The 15,921-nt window shown below is 42.7% G+C and overlaps 1 protein-coding gene across 5 annotated transcripts in view; it reads right to left on the bottom strand.

Moving 5' to 3' along the window:
- Positions 1–9,423: 9,423 nt before the first annotated feature.
- Positions 9,424–15,921, bottom strand: part of LYPD6B (LY6/PLAUR domain containing 6B) — a 62,415-nt gene continuing 55,917 nt past the window's right edge. For all 5 annotated transcript variants that reach the window (XM_079995045.1, XM_079995043.1, XM_079995042.1 and 2 more), the window contains 4 exons: positions 14,956–15,054; positions 13,901–14,031; positions 10,830–11,690; positions 9,424–10,490 (listed from right to left, as the gene is read on the bottom strand). In XM_079995045.1, coding sequence (XP_079851171.1) covers positions 11,526–11,690; positions 13,901–14,031; positions 14,956–15,054 — 395 coding nt within the window. In that variant the 3' untranslated portion in view covers positions 9,424–10,490; positions 10,830–11,525. The remainder of the gene's footprint in view (positions 10,491–10,829; positions 11,691–13,900; positions 14,032–14,955; positions 15,055–15,921) is intronic.

The following is a 15,921-nucleotide window of genomic DNA, read 5'->3' as shown; positions in this document are numbered from 1 at the left end:
CTTCCATTACTGGTTTATGATCGAGTTAGACGGGGCAAGCTTCCTATTTATGAGACGTCAGCAGGCATTCTGGAGCTTTAAAGCCACACAGAGTTATAAAACAATATTCCACAATGCCGAGCTTGGCAGTGTTTATTTATTTAAAATAAATACACTGCAAATGTATGTGCATTGTTTATCTGTATCAAAATTACTACCAGTAGGGATATTTTTAAAAAACCAAGCTCTTAAAACATTTTCATTACCATCACTAAAGACCAGAAGGCAAAATTACAAGCTCAACATTCACAAGACAAACATAGGAAACCATCTTACAATGACTTAGACCATTGGCCCATCCAACTCAGTACTGTCAACACTGACTGGCCCCATCCCTCCAGGATATCCGATCCTACCTAGAGATGCCAGGGATGGAAGCAAGGACCTTCTGCATGCCAAGAAGTTGCTCTATGACTGGATAATGACCCTTATTTTTACTTCCTGAAACAAAAGACAAGATGGTGGTTCTCCTCACATTCCTTATTCCGGAGGAGCCATCTAGCTGGTAATCGAATCCAGTTCAACACTGCTAATGGAATAGCATGCTCACTCACAGGCTACTTCAGGGGACATGGACGGACCCAGCTCTGTCCTCTAACTGAGGGGAATGGCCAGTGGGGGCCAAGAGAAAAGGCTTGAGGCTGCCATCACTGCTTCCACACCATCAGTGATCTGCTGCCTCAGGTGACTGCCTTGTACATGCACTGGGACTTCTAAAGGCCTCCATTCTTCCTGAAGTCTTTTCTACTAAACACACACAAACAGGGGACCTTTGTGAGAAGCATTCTGCATGGAGGTCAGCAGCTGGAAAGTTGTTCTTCCCCATCCTGTGTTTATGCACACATCTTTAAGTCATGCAGGGGGCTCACTTGCATGTGTCCACACCGATCATGCTATATGAATAAAACAACCTAAAAATTAAAACCATGAAATCAAGGGGTTGGATCCAATGGCTGGGGGTCCAACAAACATCAGGTGCTTGCTTCTCTTTTTGAAAGAAGAGTTCAGATCATGGAGATCTCTCCACGGAAGCCTCTTGTTCTTGTTCTGTACATGGAATGGACTCCTTTGGATTTAGCCTTTGGTGTCTTTGTTTTTATAAGCTAAGGTTACTTGTCAATAACCCCCCTCCCCCCCCAATTTTTAAAATGTATTTCTTTCTAATCAATTTTGGAAATGGAAACATTTTGGACTGCTTCCAAAGTTTTACACCTCCTTTTCACACTGTCCTTTTCTTACAAGGCAGAAGGGCACAAGCATATTTTGTCTGGGAATAAGGGAGAGATGATATGGCAATGCACTGCAGCAACATTTCAAACTGATGAATGCTTTTTTCATTGATTATATCCATAAACATTGCTAATAATATTTGCCCTCTGTAGAGGATGGATGTCAGGCTTCATCTGGCATTAGGAGGCACTGTTCGTAAGGAATATATATATATATCTCAGTGGTGAAGTGCATTGTTGCCTTCTTGTCATTGTTAATAGTGCCATAGCTTCCCTCTTTTCCTCTGCACACATTAATCGGAAGATTTCCTGTGGCTTTATAGCTGGACTTCCTTCTGAATTTAAAATGCCTCTGAAATGCACAAAGGGATCTCTAATTATCTATATCGCAGTGTCCAATCTGAGAATCAAAGGGCATGGGGCAAGCTTTTGAGAAAAGGCTATTATATTTTCTGGCACTTAATTTAACATAGTGTAAAAATAGCCTGAATAAAACATTTTAGTGGAAGAGACTAAAGCGATTGATGAGGATAATGATGAACTCATTGAAACTACAGTGACACTTAGCCTGCTGCCACTAACGCAGCCTCATGCATAATTCTTTTTGGAAATTTTATAGTACGGGAAATGGCATCTCACATGCCGACATAGAAATAATTTCCATTGAGGCCAATAGAAATAAAGCCTACAGATGCCTTGAGGGAGGAAACAGGCTGATAAAGAATTAATACACCCTTTATGTAAAGCAGTATTGGTTTTGTCCTCTGTTTTCACATGCATGGATGGTTTTCATTGCAGTGATAACCCAACAAATCCAACTGGATTACTTCAGAAGTCTCATATTATTACTATACATTCAAACAATAAGGGCTTTTTCAAATCTGATGCAAAGCAAAAAATATACCAATGTAGAGGTGCTCCTGGAATTAAAATCAGTATGTGTATATGAATTGCATTTATGGACACAAATGCTGATCCCAGAAATCGGTAAAACAAGCAGATTCATTAACAAGCCTGATTTAAAGGGTACACGATACTAGCATTAATGCTTTAATACTTACTAGTACAAAGAGCGGTGTACAATAATGCATGGGGTGCTTTTGCCGCACACAGGTGGATGGGATTTATTTCTAACTTGCTCCTTCTCCAGGGCTCCTGGTACACACATTCTCTCTCCGTTACCTGGGACATTGAAATCCTCTCCTTGACCTCCCTGTTCCTCTGCCTTGGCTGACCATTTCCTTGCTTCCTAGTGAGTAGGCCCCAATTCATAAGCAGGTCATTGAGGCCTCCTGGTGCATGATGGAAGAAGCTGACTACCCAGTACCGTATTTTTCGCCCTATAAGGCGCACTGGCCCATAGGACGCACCTCGTTTTTTGGGGGGGGGAAATGAATAAAAAAAATTATTTCCCCCCCCCACCCGCCACGGGGCTGGGGAAGCCCGAGCTTCCCCCGACCCCAGCCCACAGAACAGGCTGCCGCCTCAAGCCTTGCGCGCCCGGCGGAACCTCCCGCCTGGCACGCAAGGCTTGCGGACACCTGCCCAAAGCACGGGGCGTCCTCCGGAGGGCGCCCCGTGCTTCGGGCTGCAGGCTCCCACCCGCAAGCCTTGCGAGCCCGCGGGAACTCCCGCCGGGCGTGCAAGGCTTGCGGATAGCTTCCTGAAGCGTGGAGAGCGAGAGGGGTCGGTGCACACTGAGGCCTCTCGCTCTCCAGGCTTCAGCGAAAGCCTGCATTCGCCCCATAGGATGCACACACATCTCCCCTTCATTTTTGGAGGGGAAAAAGTGCGTCCTATAGGGCAAAAAATGTGGTATTTCCACGGCAGGGATGCTACTCAGTGTTACAGCACATGCTTTGCAAGATACCTTGGCCTCTCAAGATAGGGCTGAGAAAGACTCCCATCTGAAACCCTAGTGTTGTAGTCTCCTTTCTGAGCAACAGCGTGCAGAGCTCAGTGGAGTGGGAGGCCAACTAACCAGAAGAGTCTCTGAGGTGTACTTGCCTGGAGACAGAATCAGCTTCCGAAGTCAGGACCAATCCTAGGGTTGGGCAAACAGCCATCTGCATGGTCAAATGGTCCGGAAATCCGATGATCAGGAGTTCAAGGGTCAAGCTGAGCAGGAAGGAGCAAGGTAGAGCCAGGAACTACAAGCATTACTACCTGACTGCTGCTAGAAGCCCTGCTTAAGAAAGCTGAAGCCAGCTGGTTCTCATCAGTGCCTTCTCCTCTGTCTCCTTGAAAGCTGATCAGCTTCAGGTGGAGTCAGTCCAGCTTCTCCCCCTTCAGGCTGCTGTTCAGCAGGTGCAGCTGACACCTAGAAAGCCACCACCTGTCAGTGTAGCAAGAGCACTGAGCCAGGTGGACTAATGGCATGTGTTCCTTTGCTCCTTCTGTGCTTAACTTTTCCAGCTTTTTTCATCCCTCTTCCCCTCATTTCTGTAACTGGGGGTCCTGGCAAAGAGGGATTGTCCTTCAGGTCTTTGTATACATTCATTCTCTCTCTCCGGGATCTTCAGAACTTTGAGGGAGTAGCTACAAATCTCATAAGACAGGGTTGAGAAACTTGTAGCCCTCCAGATATTGTTGGACTCACCTCCCATCAGACCCAGCCAATGTTCAGGAATGATAGGAATCGAGGAGCCAGTGGTTAGTAACTCCTGATTTAGTGCACTACAATCTGCTCATGCCAAGATACCTGACTTGAGTGACAACTATTCTGTTTCAGTGACTGGACATCAATAGCAGCTGCAGGTACCGTATGTATTACTGAGTGTAAGACAACAGTGGAGCACAGCTGGGCACCCCGTCCCTGTTCATTCTTTAAACAAATAAAAGTGTGATCCCATAGATCATGCAATGGCCTTGCCTTAAGGCTGCTGGGTGGTGGCTTCAAATCTAGTGTATGAGAGCTGATGGTTTTTTTTACCTCTTAAGTACATCAGAAAATAGAACAGGTTTTTCTTAAAGTCACTTTTTATAAAACATGAAATAACTTCACACTCTCAAATTCTGTGATTCTTCCATATGATTTTTAAAAACCTCACATCCCTTTTAAGCCCTGTCCCTGTTATATCTTCCTAGCCATCAAATTCAGATGTCGAAAAGAGCCAGGAATGTGTTTCACATTCCGTAAATCATGTCCGTGTTCAGTCTCAGATGTGCATTAACACTTTATGCCAAGCCCATAAATTTCCATTCCGAGAACTCCCACACCGCATGAAGTCATCTCCAATGACCTTTGAAGCAGCCTCCAGCTGATAGCAAACCTCAAGATCAAACCTTCAGTGAAAACATTTGCAAAGCCCAAGCACTTGTAAAAGCTAATAGCTTACTCCTTGTCGTGGAGATACTGCCTTTCGATGTCTTTCAACTGTCCAGGTTTGTTTACATTGCGCCATCCTATCTCCTTAACCTTTGCTATAGATAGTCTTCAGCTTCTGGGCATGTTCCACAGCTGCAGATGTGCTATGAATAAATCACAAAGGAAAACATGTGATTGTTCTCTCTGGCTTTTACATAGCACAGTGGCTAAGAGATGGAAGTCTCATCCTCACCATGCAGTCCAGTCATGGCTTTCCCCAAAGAATCTTGGGAAATGTCGTTTACACCTCACAGAGCAACAGTTCCCAGTACCCTCAACAAACTACAATTCCCAGGATTCTTAAGGGAAAGCTAAGTATGGATGTTACCTGAGCTATGATTCAAGAAATCCTATTAATCTTGCCTCTGCCATTAATAGGCAAGATGTTCCATCTATGCAGAGGTAGTATGAGGAGGAAAATTGAATGCTCCAGACTTAGACCAGAAGTTGTACTCCCTTGAAGGACTATGTCCATGGTTTGGAAATTCTCAGGGATTTGACCCTGAGTCTCCCAGTCCTAGCCTGACACTGTAAACTGCTACCCCACACTAGTTGGGAATTCAATACTACATATAATTCAATACTGCTTCTTTTCACTCACACTGAAGGCTAGTTGTGCTGTCACTTTGGAACTGCAGCACCATCTTCTCTCTTCTGTTTATGGTGGAACAAAACTACAGGGTGGTGATCTGAAATACCAGTGATAAGAACAAAAAAGAGCTGTGCAATGAAAAACAAAGGAACACTGCGCTGCGACCTTTTAAACCACATCCTGAAATGACACCGGTTATATCCTTTGCACAAATATATCCCAACACTCACAGCACTGAGGAGCTTCCAGAAAAACTTTCACTTGCTGGTTTAAACTGGGAGTTTTTCACACACAAAAAATCACTTCCTGCTGATACTTAAGTTTGAAGCAAACAAGTTAGTTCAATGTGGGAAATAGAGGATACCTTAATATAAGGGTTAGCAGACAGCATACCATAGTCCATCGGGGGCAAATGGACTAACTTCTAGTCAGACCATCATTTTATTATTACCATCATTGCTGGATCATAAACAGGAGAAACCTTTCTTCTTCTTCTTTTTTTTGGGGGGGGGGGAATAATTGGGGCGGGTGTTTTTAAAAACACTATTAAAAAAATAGTTGTCAAGTGTTTTTTTAAGGTTTTGTCAAATAACAACTTTTATGGCTAAAAAGTAAATACCTCGGGTTACAGACGCTTCAGGTTACAGACTCTGCTAACCCAGAAACAGTACCTCGGGTTAAGAACTTTGCTTCAGGATGAGAACAGAAATCGTGTGGCAACAGCGGGAGGCCCCATTAGCTAAAGTGGTACCTCAGGTTAAGAACAGTTTCAGGTTAAGAACGGACCTCCAGAATGAATTAAGTTCTTAACCCGAGGTACCACTGTATTGTCATTGAAGAAAAATTACCACTGTGGGAGAAAAACATACAATTTCAGACAAACCAAAACCCAAAAACCTGTGCAAAGCACTATGCAAGCCCTGCATAACAGACTTACGTAGAAGGCTTTGGGATAGCTCAGTTGATAGTGCAACAGACTCTTAATCTCAGGGTTATGGGTTCAAGCCCCACGTTGGGCAAAGGATTCCTGAATTGCAGAGGGTTCAACTAATGACCCTTGTGTTCCCTTCCAACTCTACAATTCTATGATTCTAAGGTGGCTTTGGCTCAACTGTCCACCAGCTGATGGCCAGTAGAGTCAAAGGCATCATTTTGCAGGCACTGGCTGTGTGAGTTCCCCAGATCTCTTGCAGCCAATCCAGCAGGCAGGTTTCTGCTCTTCCAGCTGATGGAAGTAAAGCCCAAGTTTGTTTTCCCTTGCCAATACACCAGTGGGAATGCACTTTCAAGGCTCCCAATGGTACATTGGCGGCTGTGTCTGTACCTGCCTCTCACCTGAAGTCACGAAAGATGTCAGACATTGGGCTTATGGGCATGGTTTGTGGAAATCAGCTTTACAGGCCAAATTTGAAACCCAAGTTTGGTCCCCAGGCTAGGGATATCCCTTCTGTGCTCTAGAACAAATTATCAAAGTAGCCCCCCACAGCTTGGGATAAAAGGTTCCCTCTCCATACATATCTGCACTATTTTTATATGTGCATGTTTTACTTCAAATCTTGAAAACTCTTACCTGCCACCACTGGTAGATTTACAGTTATGCACAAAGGCTTATGGAAGCAACTTCTTTTTTTAAAAAAAACACATTCCCCCACCTCCCAAAAAAAGTTCAGATCTTTGGTGCACTCTTCTTTTTAAATTGCTGGAAATATTTGTGGCTTACATTTTTGGCAAATGTCTCTCCTGTATTTAATTATATCCCCCAAATCTTTCCCCTTCATTAAGCTCCCTTTTCACCTTTAAGTGCTGCATTTAGCCACAAAAAAGGGGGTGGCGTCCTACACAATGCCTTTACTAATCTGTTATATCAATCTCATCACACTTATCTGGCTTCGGGGTATTAAAGCTCATGAATATCATCCAAATCTTTGTCTTCTTAATCTCCTTAAGGGTTCAATTATGCTGCTCCTCGCAACATGGGGCGACGAGGAGGAGTGGCACAGGTGGGGATAGAGGCTGCACGTCTTAAAAAAAAAAAACAACCCTAATCCTTTCAAAGGTTCTGGAGAATCATAAAGAGAGGCACAGTGAGAGTGTGCTTCCTCAAAGAGCATGCATATGAAATACATGGGTGCTCTCGTGTTTCTTGCGCTTCTGTCTTGGCCAACGATACAGAAGGTCAAATACCAGGGCAATATAGAGTGTTTGTGTATGCATGGCTGTGCAATTATTTATGGAACACTTTGTTTTGGATGTTTGTATGTGTTGCCAATACAAGGTTTGATGATGATGATTTATGGAACACCAATGGACAAGAATTAATGATGCCAAAACAGATGTGCTACAAACGGAGAGACTTTTCCGAGATGCAGTCCGTTTTCCCTTCCTTGAGTCCCCGACCCCCCCCATGAAGACTATTTGCATGAGGAAATGGCTCCACCAGTGCAGTTTCCCCACTCAAAACTAGCTTTCTGGAGTCTTAATTTAACTGAAGCTGCATTTACATGCACATGCAAATCAGGACAACTTCCTCTACCTCCCATAAATTGGTCTTAAAACATGCATGTGGATGTGCCTGGCGCAAAGAAAGAACGAAGGCTGCCTCAAGTTGTAGCCAACATTTCTCACAAACACCTTCGTCATCTCTTCTCCCTAGGCAACAGTCTTCAATTTCAATCATTATATGAATTGAGAACCTGTGCAAAACGTTCCCAGCAGTGGAGTCACAATTTATAGAACTATGATACCCAAAATAAAATATGATGAGTTAGTACAGGAATCTGTATTTGCTGCATTCCAGTCTCTCACTTTGCTGCATCTCTCATATAAGAATCTGCCTTTCCAATCATTCATTCTGCCCAGCAATTTCTGCTCACAATGCAGTGGTATCAAAGCAACATTGCAATCTGAGATCCTTTAAGTCACAGGTGGGAAACCTTTGGCTTCCCAGATGTTGTTGGGCTGCAAGTCCCATCAGATCCAACCAGCACTGCCAATAGTAAGGGATGATGGGAGCTGGAGTCCAACAAAATCTAGAGAGCCACAGTTTCCCATCCCTGCTCTAAGCAGAAATGCTGGGGATTAAACTAGAACCTTTTACATGCAGAGTGCATGCTTGGCCACTGCGCTTTGTGCTCATGGCTTGTTTCTAGCTGTGGTGTGCATTTGATCTGAATATCTGCTCCTACTAAACATAGGGTATTTCTTGTTTTAACGGAAGCTCAGTATAAGGTTTATCCTCATTTGTGTCACAAACTCTAGAAAGTTCACACTCTAGAATTTGTGAATTTTCACTCATTAACCGAAGTATCCTAAATGCAATTTAACCCATTATTTCTTCCAAAGTGACACAGTACAATACTCTTAATTAAAGCACCAATTAAATGCCATCTAGCTATTGCTTTGTGATGCCATTTACAACTTGCAAAATTTCAAATTTCAGCCCTTTGTGTGTCTCACACACACATGCATAGTAACCAAAAAAGCTTTTAATAAAATAGCACCACACGTTAATCCTGTTCCCAGATGATCTTGGCTTCTCTCCAAAAGACTAGCCATCGCCCATATTGGGCAGTGACCTTTTCTTTACAGCGTAAACAAAATCAAACCATTACCTTGTGTACAAGTAACAAACAAATTTTAAAAACAAAGGACATATTTTTTTGCAAACAAATGTCACAAAAATCAGGAAACCCCACCCCCCATCAAAAAAGCCCAACAACTAATGAGCAATGCTCATGGAAGAATTCAGGTTTAAGTGACGCATAATTCAGCAGAGGCTGATCTTCCTACTTTCATGCAATTCAAATTTAGTTAAATAAAATTATAGCCTGAGCATGTAAAACCTTGGTTCAAAAGCAGAATGATTTAAGACACCCATGAGCATGGTAAAACAGAGCAATAATTAAGGAGAGTTCTGCAGTTTAAACTGCAGATGTTACTCTCTGTAAAAAGACTATAATAGTAAAAAAATAATATTACGTTTCCTAGGCAACTGTTTTATCTAGACATGATCACTCCAAGTTGCAGTATATGTACAATACATTTAATACCCGGGGGTGTGGGGTGTGATCTAGCCCTTCCCTGAGAACAGCAAGGTATACATGCAGACCTGCACATCTGTGCAGTTTTTGGTGCATGGGAGGGAAGAATCCCCTTGTACATGCAAAGATCTCCACGTGCAAAAGAATTCATTCCGAGAAGGACCAAATCATGTCTTTATTTTTCTCATCCTCACAACAACCCTGTGAGGTAGGATGTATTTGTTATGTAGGGAAAGGATGTTCCCACAAACTGACCTGCCTGCAAGTCAGTAGCTGAGCAGGGATTTGAAGGTTGGATTCCTAACTGCAACATTTCATCTGCCTATAGATATTGGATGGCCGCTAAGAACACATTCAAAATCCACAAGGTGACTGGATAAAGCTGCCCCCCCCCAAAAGGAGGAGGGGGAGGAACCATGAAGGCAAATTTTACAAGAGGAAACTATTGTGCACTGATGAGGAATGACCTACAGGACCTCGGGGTTTTGTTTGGTTTCCACTGTATAATATTGCTAATTATTTTCTGTAAGGTCATGATGAACAAGATCCAGACAAGTTACACACATTGAAAACAATTGGGGGTGGGGGGATGAGCACAATAGGTTTTGCTAAGCTACCAAATTTCAGGTGTATGAAACGCTTTCTCACTAGCTGTATAGGTTTCCAAGTAATTCATACACTGTTTGTAATGCTAATGGATACTGGTGGCCTCCATCCAGTGTGGGTTCATTGGCCACATGCAAACTGTTTCTGTGCATACACTAGAGTTTCCCCTTTGTCTTCTTCTTGACTATTATGCTGAACTAGTGGCAGGATCTTAGCTAAAGGCTTTAGGTGCTTTTTTCTGGGCTGTGAAGGGGTCCAGAATTTCCACACACTGCCTTAGACTCAGGCACCGGTCCCCACCCAAAAAACACCCCACTTTATACTTGGGTTTAATTCAGGCATCATGGTGAAAGACACCGATCCATGACAGAAAAGTAGAGATGCCATGGGTTGTAATTAGTTAGCAAACTATAATTAGAAATAGGCTTGCAAAACCAAGGTTTGTGCTGACTATAATATCTGAATTTCCAAACCATACTTGCAAGAAGAAACCTAGTAAACGGAGTCAGACCTTGGTCCATCTAGCTCAGTAACTGTCTACACTCATCAGCAACTGCTCTCCGAGATTTCGGACAACAGTCTTTTCCAGCCTCACGTAGAGACATTTGTACTGAGCACTGATAAAGGTAAAGGGACCTCTGACCACTAGGTCCAGTCATGGCTGGCTCTGGGGTTGTGGCGCTCATCTCGCTTTATTGACCGAGGGAGCCGGCGTACAACTTCCAGGTCATGTGGCCAGCATGACTAAGCCACTTCTGGCGAACCAGAGCAGCGCATGGAAACGCCGTTTAGCTTCCCGCAGGAGCGGTACCTATTTATCTACTTGCACTTTGAGGTGCTTTCAAACTGCTAGGTTGGCAGGAGTTGGGACCGAGCAATGGGAGCTCACCCCGTCGCGGGGATTTGAACCTCCAACCTTCTGATCAGCAAGCTCTAGGCTCTGTGGTTTAACCCACAGCCACCCTATCTGTAATTACATAGATTCCTCCATGAATTTTCCATAGTTTATTATTGAAGAACTGATGTAGCAAGAGTAAAACCATGTAATTCACATTTTATTGCTGTGGTATGGCTTGATGTCCCAATAAATAGGATGTTTTAGCAGATGCCACACTGTTTCATCCGTTTTAAAGACTCATCTTCATCAAATTGACTATTTATGCTTAAAAACGATATTAGGGGGGGAAATAGACATGAGGGTTCAATGCTTAACCTCCATATCAGAGGAAAAAAAGAACAATTCCTTATTAAGATAATATGCAAAATGTACAAATTCTCCTATCAACCAGAAACTCTTCCACTGACTAGAATTCCAGTAACTAGCCAATACAACATTTGGTCATCGTGTTTGGTCTTTTTAATACTTTGAACAAGCATCTGCTGGTGTCTTCACCGTAAAAGCAGCACTCTTCAAAAACAACAGAACACAGCACCATCCTATATCTTTTCTTTGTTTAGTAGATGTCAGAGGACTCTTCTTCTTTGTTACCATCTCATGTGGGTGCCATTGCCCTTCTAAGAGGACGAGGGAGGCATTCAAAGTGAGTTCTGGCACCCCTTTTCCTAGAAAAGTAGCACTGGTCACCATCTGAGAGACGATCTTCATATACCTCCAAGTGACAAATTAAGTCTGCTTGACAGAAAGAGTCACGTCACAAAACAAAAATGGCGGTGACTGAAACCAGCAACAGGATACTAACAGCCTGTCTGCTGCTGCCCGACGTCCTCCGAGCATGGACAACTGCAAATACTGCATTAGTATGATTTGTTGGTATGTCTACATTGCAGATCATCCCTTCACAGCAAGAGATGCATTCCTGTAAGTTTTAAAAGACAACATATGATTTTTTAATTTAATTAATCAATGAATTAAATCGGCAAAAAGTTGCAAGGGAAGAAAAATAAACATTCTGAAGGAGCATTTTTTGTTTTGCTATAGTAGGCTCAACTTAAGAAAAGGCATTCCATCAATACACCATGGCAGAGGGATGTCTCTTTTATGGCGGCACCTGGCATCTGTGGGTTGGTGTTTTGTTTCACAAGTACCTGCATTATAAATAAGCAAGTGATCTGTTTCCTGATTTATTGGAAGGCACATATTTAAAATTAAAAGTTTCTTAAATCATTCATTTGATAACAATTAAAGTTGCTTCCACACCAAATTCCTTACACTTAACTGGAAAGGAAGTTCCAGAGCAGTAATATGGCACTATGTTATCCAAATGTACTGTACCTCTGTGTCAAGGAGGCAGAAAGGAACCCACTGCTCTTGAATAGAACAGGAGCTAAGTGGCAGTTCATTATTATCCATCAACTGAACTGAAAGCGGAGAAACAGCAGCTGCAATGTTTCTACAGAAGTAAAAGTTGTAATCCTCAGCAATGCTTTGCCTGTCTACATTGCATTTGTGTTGTACAGCAAGAAATAGAAAACAAATGCCACAAATCAAGCCCGGCAGGGAGGGATGGGGACTCCTGGGATATAACAATTTGGCAATGGCATTGTCTGGATCCTCTCTAAGAAATGAGTGAACGAACGACAGTAATTCCTGAGAAAAGAGCTAATTACAGTGGAAGCAACCTAAATGTCACAACCTCATATGGCAGCAGTTTCTTTACCATAATTAATTAACGGAAACTTGACATTTTTATGTAACTGTTAAATGCATAATAAAGGGCTGAATCCCTGCTAAATGTGTGCTTTTAAATGGAAGGTTAATAATTTGTGTAATGCACTTGAGATGTGATGTGCAACCTAAAATGTACACTTGCAGATTCCCATTGTCAGCAACAGAATGGTAAACCATGTGAGTGCAAAGGAAACATCCTTCATCTGTGGCCAGCATTGTTGAATGTTCTGACTTCCCACTGCTTCATAATTATCATGGTTTTTCTCCTCTACATCAGCTCTGTGAGTATAATGCCCATTGTCCCCATTTTATGGTTGTGAGACTGAGATTCAGCCTGAATGAGATGCCAAAAGCACCCAATGAGTTCTGTAACTGAGCTGATACTTCGGCCAATGTCCAAGCATGACACTTCTGTCAACAGGCCACACCAATTCCCAACAGTGAAGACCTGAGTCAGTGATTCATCTACATATAAACACGCATCATTTTGTCTACTACATGCTTGCAATATCTAGGTCAAAATGTATTAACCCACATACAGATATTCCCTTAGCAGCCTGATCACAGATGTCTGACAGTCTGGGACCTCGGCTATCAGCAAGAACACAAGGGCCAAGGAAACCTTGCTTTTTCCAGCCTCTTGGACAGGATTGTGTCCTTTAAAAATAAATTTTAAAAATCAAAATTCTAGGTAAAGTTGACTGATGTTCTGCAACCTATATAAACAAACACAAACCAAGCAATAATTATTTGTATGTTCTGTGCAATGTAATCAGCTTCTTCTGGAACGCTAATATGTGCATAATAAGCTGCTCCTGGAGAGTGACTAAAATAAATTTAATAATTAATAATATACACTATGGCCTTTTAAACTGGGGGGGGGGGTACTGTTTTTGTTTGTTACTATGTTGTGTGTTTTTGTGTTTTTATATTGTAAACTGCCCTGTGATCCTTGGATGAAGGGCGGTATAGAAATTTAATACAGTCATACCTCGGGTTGAAGTCGCTTCAGGTTAAGCCTTTTGGGTTGCGCTCCGCAGCGACCCGGAAGTAACGGAGAGTGTTACTTCCGGGTTTTGCCACTCGCGCATGCGCAGGCACTCAAAATGACATCACACGCATGTGCGGAAGCGGCAAATCGCGACCCATGCACATGCAGATGCAGGTCGCGTTCGCTTCAGGATGCGAACGGGGCTCCAGAACGGATCCCGTTTGCATCCAGAGGTACCACTGTACATCATCACCATCATCACCAATGCAGGCAACAACTATACTTGGGATGGGGATTACTGTTGTCTTCTGAGTGTAATGATTGCCTAATTTATGCCTTGGGCGTGGAGGACAGAGAGGGCACCATGTTCTAAAGTACTTTCCTGTACACAAAAAGGCAATGCTCACAGTGTGACTAGTTTCCCTGTGGTGGCGACATCCAACAAAACGGCACTCTTCTCTGGTAGCACATTTTTTAGTGACAGAGGTGCTCCTTCCATGACTGGTGAAGTGATGGACTGTCAAGCAGTACTCTGTGTCTAAGCAACCGAAAGGAAGAACAGAAAATCAGTAATAGAGTTGATGCAGTGAGATTCAAAACAGAGACTGGACTTTCTGCCCAGAACTCAAGATGTCTGGAGTTTTTCATAAATAAGGCATTCTTTTTCTGCCCCCACTGCCCTGCATCACCTGGTTTGACCACAGACACATCTCTCCTTGCTTCAGAATATTTTAAAAGTTTGTTCTATTGGCTCTGAAATTAGGGCATACACTTTCTGGTCCTGTTCTTCCTTAGATGGGAAATCCCTACATATTAACATATGCTCCTGCATTCCACTGGGTGCAGGTTTTCCCAAGTACTGGAGAAGGTGACCAGGGTACTACCACAACCTACCCTGCACCCATTCCTTTGACCAGCACATTTTCCCACACAAAAGGCAAGATAGCACTGCTTGCATCTAAATGCAATCTGCAGCACACATAGAGATTGGGAGTGTGGGTGTTACCTAGAAAAAAACTCAAGGAGTGAACACCACCTTTCCACTACCAAGTCACAATTTTGTTTTCCAATAACATGTTCCAAAGGTGCCCTTCATATATTACAGAGGAAATGCTGATTTGTGACATGTTAAAGTCTTGGCATCCTATTGGTGGGTTTGGTCTTGTGGGTGCTTTCTGTGCAGTGGATGACAGGCTGGGAATGGAAACAGTGCTATGGGAAAGAGCCTTACAGCAACAACATAAAATGAAGTTACTGATAAGCCGTATGAAGGACACCAAAGTCAGATATACATGTGATTGGCTCTGTGACAAATAAGAAGCATGGCAAGTATAGCAGCGTACTCTAAAGCCAATAGTGTTAAATACCTTCTTAGCCACTTCAATATCTAAAATATGGTGTGGTCAGATGGAAAAGCCAGAACAAAAAGCATTAAATACCTTACTGTTCCCCATGTACTTACTCTGAGGACACCATTTGTCTTCAGCCCATCTGTTACAGTTGTAATTGTCAACCACATTGTCACATGTAAAACACTTGAAGCTGCTTGGAAATGGAGTAGCTTTGAAATTAAAAAAAAATTAAAGAAATGAAAAGAAGTAAATAGTTTCAGAATCCCAAATGTCCAAATGTCATAACCCCAAATTCAGTTCTTCCCCAGTTAGGTTCTGGAGAGAGGGGAACCAAACAGCAATGAGCCTTGTTGAATTGCATCACAATCCTAAGTATACTCACTATGGGCTTATTGATTTAAGAGTGGGTTGCAGGTGTGTGCAGGGGGCTGCCATGCGGGGAGGAGCTAGGAAAGCCCCATTGCATGAGTGGAGTTTTGCTCAGTTTTCTCTGCATGCAACCATTAATCATTTATATCCTGTCTCTCACACTCAACCAAGATACTCAAAGTGGATTTTGTCTTTTGGATGCTTTCTTGATTTTATTCTTCATCTCAAGAGCCCTCGGTGGCAGCACAGCCCATTGTGGGGTACCCACTGTACCAGGTTAAATAAAACAGATTAGCACTAACTACAATACAGTGGCACAGACAGACTTTAAACGAGGTGCCCATCCAGCCCCTGGTTTCTTGTGATACAACATCCAAAGAGCAAGGCAACACATGGAAAACCGTTATGTTCAATTACAGATGCAAAATCTCAGCAGGATGCGTCCTAAACAACAGTATGAGAAAGATGTAACAAAAGTACTAAAAAGAGGAACATGCAGGTGTGCTTTAATCAAGGGTTCAACCAAAAAAATTAACAACTACCAGAGACAATCAAGTTGATGTTTAGCTTTTAGGTCTATTAGAAATGCATTGTGAATTCATGATGATGATGATGATGATACAAGGCATTTCAAATAGAAAATGCCCAAAGAGTTGAAAACATATGCACTGGCATAGCCAACAAAACTGTAACAGAACTGTAAGTGG

This window comes from Podarcis cretensis (genome assembly GCF_951804945.1).
Source record: "Podarcis cretensis genome assembly, chromosome: 1".
NCBI classification, from domain to species: domain Eukaryota; kingdom Metazoa; phylum Chordata; class Lepidosauria; order Squamata; family Lacertidae; genus Podarcis; species Podarcis cretensis.
The sequence above is the reverse complement of the archived record's forward strand: the minus strand, read 5'-3'. Positions and strand labels throughout refer to the sequence as shown.